This window comes from Coenobita brevimanus, chromosome 80, assembly GCF_032717465.1.
Source record: "Coenobita brevimanus isolate Jiangsu-jjx chromosome 80, ASM3271746v2, whole genome shotgun sequence".
Taxonomy (NCBI): domain Eukaryota; kingdom Metazoa; phylum Arthropoda; class Malacostraca; order Decapoda; family Coenobitidae; genus Coenobita; species Coenobita brevimanus.
The window spans coordinates 60,190,676-60,199,004 of record NC_137033.1 but is presented as its reverse complement, the minus strand read 5'-3'; the positions used below and the strand labels follow the sequence as shown (position 1 = coordinate 60,199,004).

The window sequence follows — 8,329 nt, the reverse complement described above, 5'->3', positions numbered from 1 at the left end:
CTCCTCGTTTGTCTCTCGCTCTCCATCCTCTCCACATGGCCAAACCACCTCAGTGTATTTTCTCCTAACGACCCACCCTCAGCGAAACATATTTCTCATTTGCAATGAGCCTGGTACGGTAAGCGTAACAAGACAGCCAGGCACCGCGGAGCTGGGCATCACACGTACACACTCCCCAGCCGACATTAGGTGACTGAAGGCGAGGGAGGGGGTACCGTTGGTGTGGCAGATGCGATCATGCGAGTGTAGACGGCTTGGCGCCATGGACTAACCGTCGGAGATGTACACCCTACCCTAGCAAGAGCGACACTGAGGCTCACTGACTCTGGGCTCGTTCGTTCGTTGACGATTTCCTCCCCTATAGGGAGGGCCGGGCCTTACATTAGCCCAGTCAGTGGATTTTTGACTGGATTTCTTAGTTGGTTGTGTGGGCTGTATTTGAGGGGGAAGAAACCACCGTGGTGGTTCTGTATGGCCTTTTTAAAAAAAATAATAATAATATAGCTCACAGGTGCATCATATGCCTGCACACGTTGATGTATAAAAACATCCGCGCATGCAGGCACAAACACACGGGTGATTTTAGAGTGGGAGGGTATAATGGAACAGGTGACCAGGTGACCGTTAGGCGCGGGGATTAACGGTACCTGAACCGTATGGAAGGGGGCATGGTGACTGAGACAGTTGTGGCTGCCTGACTGAGTGATTTTAAAAGGGTGGGGGGAAGTGTGCAGTGATGTTTGCTGGGGTTGTTATGGGTGTATTAGCAATCACTGCAGCAGCTGCTTGTTTAAGTGTCTCCTCGGGGCTGGCTGCCGTATTTATGCGAGGCGTATCTGGGTTGGGGAGATTGACAGGTCTGTTAAATTTATTGGTGTTTCGGCAGCTGAGAATATAGTGGAGAAACGGGAATGGGGTATCAGTGTTGCAGTTTTCACACGTGCTGGGTTGTGCCTCATTTGTGAGTATATGAGCTTTACACTTATATCCCAGGCGGAGGCGTCGTATATTTTTAAGTGTTCTGCTTTTGAATTTGTTAATAGCATTTATTGGCTCATATTTTGTAGCGGCAGCATACCATATTGCAGAAGGGGAGCCCGCCTGGACTTGATGCTCGTGTTCTGAGCGGTTGATTGTTGCTGCCTGCATTTTAATTGTTCTTTTGATCTGAGTGAGGCTCGGTGTTATGTCAACCTGAACGTGTGAATATTCCGTGGCTTCTTTGGCTAGTTGGTCTGCCAATTCATTCCCTTTGATACCTACATGGCTGGGTATCCAATTAATTGTTATAGTTCCGCCAGCATCTCGTATTTCTTGCGCGGTGGCAATTATGTCAGTAATTAAATGAGTGTTATCAGACGGCTCCTGTTTTCTTAGCGTTTGTATTGCGCTGCCGGAGTCTGTATGGATGATTGTATGGGATGTTGGGTTGATGTCTAGGGCATCATCCATGGCGGTAAGAATTGCAATTAATTCAGTCTGGAGTGTAGAGGCTCCATCTGATACACGCAGGCCAAATGAGTGTTCTCGGCATACGACTGCCGCACCTGCTTTATTGTTATTCACAGAGCCGTCTGTATAGTAGGTTGATGAGTTGGGGGAGGTGAGGGAGGCAATTTGCATTAAGCTCTCTTGGCGTAATTGTTGTACGGGAGTGAGGGCTTTAGGGGGAGAGCTTGTAATGATAAGATTGAATAGAGGGGGATCCCAAGGAGGGCGGGGATGATACGCTACACTTGGTTCATCTGGGGGGAGATTTATGATGGGATTTAGATTAAAGGAGTGAATGGCTTTTGCGGCGCAGTGACTCCAGGTGTTGTTTAGGATGTCGGGGTGTAGGTTAGCAGCCGCCGTTAATCGTGTTGTACGGGGGCGGGGGGAGTTTTTACGTGTAAGCTTGGCTGCCAAGCTAGCGACTCTTGCTTTGATTCTGATGTTAATAGATTCGATGTTGCACTCCATTCTGAGGTTGCAAAGCCGTGTCCACATTGGTGATCCCGTCATAATTCTTAGTGTCTCATTCTGTATAACCTCCAGTTTGTCGGCTAATTTTGGGTTGATGGTGGGTAAGGCAGGCGCTGCGTAATCAATAATAGATCTTATTGCCTGAATATAGAAGAGACGTAAGACTTTAAATGAAGCTCCTTCACCTTTGCCAGCTAAAGATCTAAGGGCGTTGAGGCGTAATTTGGTGATATCTCGGAGGTATTTTATTTCTGTGTCAAAGGTGAGGTTTCTGTCCATGTATACCCCTAGGTACTGGTGGGTGTTGACGTACTCTATAAGAGAGTTACTGAGGAACAGCTGTTTTGGTGGGGTTGGAATTTTGATGGGGAGGGCCTTAGTTTTGAGCGGATTTATTTTCAGGCCTAATTCTCTACATTTTTTATGCAGGATGTCGAGTGCTTTTTGCGCTTTCTGTGAGTAGCGCCCCCCATATATTACTAGAGTTATATCATCAGCATAACACAAAAGGCGAGCTCCTTGGCCCAGGTCGAGATGAAGGAGGCATTCAATTAATGTATTAAAAAGGGTGGGGCTTATGATGCTTCCTTGTGGAGTGCCATTTGTGTGATTATATGCTTCTGAAAGATGGCCTTGGAACCTGACTTTGGCTTTGCGACCTGAGAAAAAGCTTTCAAGCCAGCGCAGGTGACCCTTAACACCCTTGCTTGCAAGGGTGGCAAGGATGGCCTCGGGACATGCCAGCTCAAAAGCTTTTTCCAGGTCTATGAAAATGGCTAGGCCTTTACCTCCCCTGAGCTCTGATAAAAATGAGCTAAGGCATTCAGCTGTGCCCTTGCCTTTTGTGAAGGCGAAGATGTGGCTATGTGGTGATGGGGTGACCCAGTCAAGGCGGCTTTTAACCATTCTTTCTGTGGTTTTGGAGAGACAACTAAGAAGAGAGATGGGTCTGTAGGTGGTGGGATCGAGAGGCTTGGGGATGGGATGGATTATAGCCTCCTTCCATTGAGATGGAATAATGCCTAAATGCCACGAGTGATTGATGAGGTCCAGAAAGGCTGTTTTAGCAGTGTTCCCCGCATGATTAATCATGGAATATGTAATTCTCTGATCATGTATGTCTGCCTGATTCGCCACGGCTACAATATATCATCTTGCCTGGTCGCTTGCCTGCTCGTTACTTACAGCCTCGTATCTGCATAATGAACCATGAAATATTGTAACTGGCTGACCGTGGCAGGACAACGAGAAATAAAGAGGGGGGATAAGAGAAAAAGAGCAGTGAGTAAAAGCAAAAAGAACAGAGAATGAGATAAAGAGAGCAGAGACTGAAACAAAGCGCATAAAGGCAGAATGGGGCCAGAAAAAGTGAAAAAAAAACGAAGAACGAAAAAAAGAACACAGGATAACAATAATATACGCTTAGATAGGAAGTTCGGAGGCTGATGAGGACTATGAGGAGTGCTACAGTATAAGCAGACGAGACTACGTGGTTCAGAGGCTGATGAAGGCTGTGAGAAGACCATGAATGATTTGAGAGAGTTGTCATTGTATAATCAGACAGGACGTGTACAACTCCCAATATGGTGGGTGTAATCAGCAGAAAAAAGCCTTGCACGAGGGAGGTCGGAAGCTACAAACGTGCTATTGACCAATTACCAATAGGAGGAGTGTAATAGATAATAAACACCCTTGCACGAGAGGGAGGTAGGAGGCTTGAAAAACATACCACCGACAGATTACCAATATGACGAGTGTAATAGAAACCCATGTAACAGACACGAGTAAACACCCATGCCTGAGAGGTGGGGAGCTGTAAACATATACCATTAATGTTACCAATAGGAAGAGTTTAATAGACAGTAAACATCCTTACTTGAGAGGAGGCGGAAAGCTTTAGAAACATTCCGGTGAAATATTTACCTTCATATTAAGCAAAGCACTGAGATATCTATTAACGCTTGCCATAAAAGACTGTACTTGAGTCTGTTATCTCGCAGCCACATACGAAAAGACATAAAACAAGGCATATACAACGACTTTCAGTACAGCAACGTATCTTCAAGCTTATTCTTACTTCAGACGACTTTATTCAACTTGGGCAACGTATCTGCTAATGAAACTTGGGCAGGATATCTGGTACACAAGGCTATATCTACTGCCATCGTTCTAGTTCTAGTATTTTCCACGAAGCTCTTATACAATCGTCCAGAGAAAGCTAAACAAAAAACATATGCTATACTGAGGAAGGGGCAATCGTAACTATAAAGGGCGGTATTCTTAAGCAGTCCACCCTCAGTCACACGAGAAGTGAAACATACAAACACTAAGTTTCAGTCACACAAGGCACACACAAAATATAAAAAATAGACGAAACACGAAGCGAGCACACACACACACACACACACACACACACACACACACACACACACACACATACACACAAAACCACGCCCACCTCCTGTGATATTTGACTTTGGAAGGACCGACCAATAATAGATCGTAATGCATAAACCAATTTATATAGACCTAGTCTCAACTAACCTATCTATATTTACTCTAACTGAACCCTGCCTAACCTCGAATGACCTAATCGAACCCAAATTAACCCAACCTAATATAACTTAACCTCATCTAACCCAGTCTAATTGTATTTAACCTCACAATCTCACGTAACCTCCTTATACTTAACCTAACCAATTCTGACGCAGCCTAACCGCATCTAACCCTACCTAATCCTACCCAGTCTCACTTAACCATACCATACCCGACCTAACCCAACCCAGTCAAGCCTAAAATGACCTAATCCAACCGAACCTAACCCAGCCTAACCCAGCCAAATAAAACCCAACCCAAAACCTATCAAAACCGACGTATTCTAAAGCAATCTAACCTAATCCGTCTATATCTAGTCGAACTGAAGCCAACCCAACCAAAAATTACCTAATCAGACCAAACCCTGCCCAAAGTGACCTAACCTAACTTTCGATCGGCTATATATTCGTTAAGAAATTTTGCTGCTTGAAAGTTAACGGATTTCACATTCTAAGTTTCGCCTGTTCTGTGTACATAAGTTTGTGTGTTTGTGTGTGTGTTTATTTAGGAGTGTCTGAGATGTGTACTACAGGGAAAAATTTACACTTTTTTTCTCTCTCTCTCTCTCTCTCTCGTTAAAAAATTGGGTACACAATCGGCACGATGCGTCCTTCTAATGTAGTACAGACAAAAGACGAGAGAGAGAGAGAGAGAGAGAGAGAGAGAATCCTCCCGTAGATAATTAGGTCCAACTGCTAGTGTTGTGTTGAATGGAAGAGGCTGTACATAACAGCCCTCCCTCCCGCCCTCCTTCCTGCCTCCTGTTTATAATCCTCTGTTGTTTTTTCTATTGTTTTGGCCCACTGTTCAGTCAAAACAAAAGACAATGACCAGAAATGACTCCCGTAGTGTCCAACGCTCTGTCAGATAGAGGAGACAATCAAGACAATCAACACAGCCTGATCTCCTGCCCTCCTTGTTGTCTTTTGTTTTTAAGGCCCTACTGTTTTTCGTATATTGTTTTTCTGGCCCAGTGGTGCTTTTTCCTGTACATTGCTTTGGTGTGTGTTTTGTAATGTGGCCTAAAACTTGAGTCCCTTACACTTGGTACTCGGTCTGAGGTTTAAGTGACTGGATGTGTTTTGTTCCTATTTCTGTCTGCATCCTCGTACTCTCTCTCTCTCTCTCTCTCTCTCTCTCTCTCTCACACACACACACACACACAGGGATAGGATACTTTCTTAAGTGGGCGAATCGAGTGAGAACACAATATTTCAGCTAAAATTTGGTATCAATAAGTAAAACTCTTGCCCAGTATGGCTTGTAAAATTGCCCTGCTTTGAGGGACACCAAAGCATTGTCTCCTTTCCAGCTATTGAACTCTCTCTCTCTCTCTCTCTCTTTTTTCCCATAGAGCCAAGTATAGCCGAGAAACACCCAAAGCTTTTCCGCTAGACAAGAACAGAGCATCATTATTTTTTCTCTGCTCAGCTGTTGTGCCGGTCTTGGCATGTCGTGGCTTTCTTAAGGGTTATATCAAGACCTGCCACTTCAAGCAGACCCTCTTAACTAAATAAAATCGTCTGGAAATAGCTAGAATAATAAAATGTTAGGGAATAAGAGGGTTAATACTCAGACAATATTTTCAGCTCTGGAAAGAAGTAAACACATGACACCATAGCCTATGTACGGGTCACTGAGCATAAAAGGGCACTGGGGTTGAGGTGTGTGTGTGTGTGTGTGTGTGTGTGTGTGTGTGTGTGTGTGTGTGTGTGAAAGTGTAGTTGTGTAACAGTACTATACAGCCAGACACAAAAACTTCACCCAATATTTCACCTCATCTCTTCTACTTTTTACTTCCCTCTGTTGCCTAATATTCCTAAGCTGGGAGAGGCTTCGTATGCTTCTCCCCCTAATCATTCCCTCTGATACAATACAGGAAAGTGACGGATTTCCCCCGCACCCCCCCCCTCTCTCTCTCTCTCTAAGTGTTAAGTGGGAGCAGCAGAATACCAGGCAGAACTTTCATGTCTCTTAAGTGTACCTCGTTTCATTGTTGTTGTTGTTGTGATATTTGCCTCACAACATGGTGAGGACACGGGCAAACATAGAGCCCGTCAGAGAAGTGGCATAAAGTAGCTCTCAAACGAGAGCATAGCGGTGACAAAAACTGCAAGACGAAGCAGCAAGGCAGAACAAGATCAGGCGTGGCTCAGCAGTTACGAGAGCAGTCTGGTGGTGATATAGTTGACGAGGGCAGCACGTGGTGGATCAAACCCGATGTCCTCACGGATGGCGGCTTCCTCAGATGGAGAGAGGGAGTTGGAGATGTATGCCTCACGGATCTTCTGATACAAAGTCTGGTAGACGAGAGGCAGTGTATCTTCGTCGTTGATCGGATCCGTGAGGCAGAAGAGTAGCTCTTCCAGGTCCGCATCCGTGCGGGCATCGAGATCACGAGTCCCTGAGAGTGGTGGAAGGAGGGCCTCGATCCGGCGAGCAACGGAGGAGGGGTCACTCTTGGTCTTTCCCCCTTTCTTCTTTTGTTTCTTCCTCTTCTCCTTAGGTGGAGGGGGAGAAGAAGAGAGAGCGATGGCGGCAGGCAGTGGTGAAGGTGGAAGAGGCTCCTCCACTTCGTCAGGAGCAGATGGGGAGGGCACGGAGGAGGGCTCCGCTGCGTCCAGATGTACTAGAGGGACGGGGGACGAGACACGCTCCTCCTCAGCTCCTGACGAAGGGAGGTGGACCTCCACGACAGTCTCCCCATGCTCAATATCCATGGCCTGTGACGGTTCCGGGTCGGTGATCGAAGGTTCAATGGTGGTGGCGCCAGTCGTCCGGTTGAGAGGGGCATCCAAACACAGCCGTTTTCGCGGTGTCGTGCGAGGTGGTGGTGGCTGCTGTCGCCGGGCCTGACGCTCCTGACGAAGGGGGAGACGAGGATCGCGGGTGAAGCTTCGGGGAATAGCAAGGCGTGGAAGGCATTCTTCCTCAAAGATCTGAGGAAGGAGAACAGCCAGAACCGCCTTGCTACCCCCACTAAAAGCCTCAGCCGTCGCGATACACATCGCAACGAGTGTGTTTGTGTTGCCAGCACTTCCAGGACCCTTTGGCTGGCGTCTCTGGGCAGGGTGACGCCGCCGTGCTCGGGCAGAGCCCTGCACAGCAACACCACCCGGCCCAGTGACGTCCTTAGCCTCGGGACCCTTGGAAGCCTGTACAACACGAAACTCCACCGTCTCTCCCTCGGCAAGTGAGCGCTGGAAATGCCGTGGATTTGGTGCAACGATCCCAGAAGCGTGCACGAAAACATCAGCGCCAGTGTCCCGGCGTTTGATGAAACCGTAACACGATCTCACGTTGAACCAATTCACGGTTCCCTGGATGGAAGTGGCTCCTGGCGGCACGGATCTGCTGTTTGGTGCCCCCCTCAACGGGTCGCAGGCACGAGCAGAGTCGCTGGAAGTCTCGGGCATAGTGACGACTGGCCAGGCCAAGCTATGCAAGAGGAGTGCTCGTTTCATTCACTGTCCTAGAATTCGAGGATTGAGGGTGTGCTGTGTGGCTAATGTGGTACACAACCCTTTCACTACGAGTACTGTAATCTTATTCGTGCAGTCTCCAGACGATTTTATCCAGCTTAAAGGGAATTTGTCGAACTGGAGGGGTTATATCTAGCCTTCATTAACCCCTTCGCCACTAAGGGTCTTTTCCAAGTTTAAAATCGTCTTGAGAGAGAGAGAGAGACAAACAGACAGAGAGAGACACACACAGAGACAGAAATAGACAGACAGAATTAAAATAAAACTCTGTCATCGGACTGAAGGAG

The 8,329-nt window shown here is 47.0% G+C and overlaps 1 protein-coding gene across 1 annotated transcript; it reads right to left on the bottom strand.

The window, feature by feature from the left end:
• Positions 1–708: 708 nt before the first annotated feature.
• On the bottom strand, positions 709–2,871 carry LOC145409369 (uncharacterized). The gene has a single exon (XM_080279840.1). It carries the CDS (start codon positions 2,869–2,871, stop codon positions 709–711), a length of 2,163 nt encoding a protein of 720 aa, XP_080135966.1.
• Positions 2,872–8,329: the final 5,458 nt, after the last annotated feature.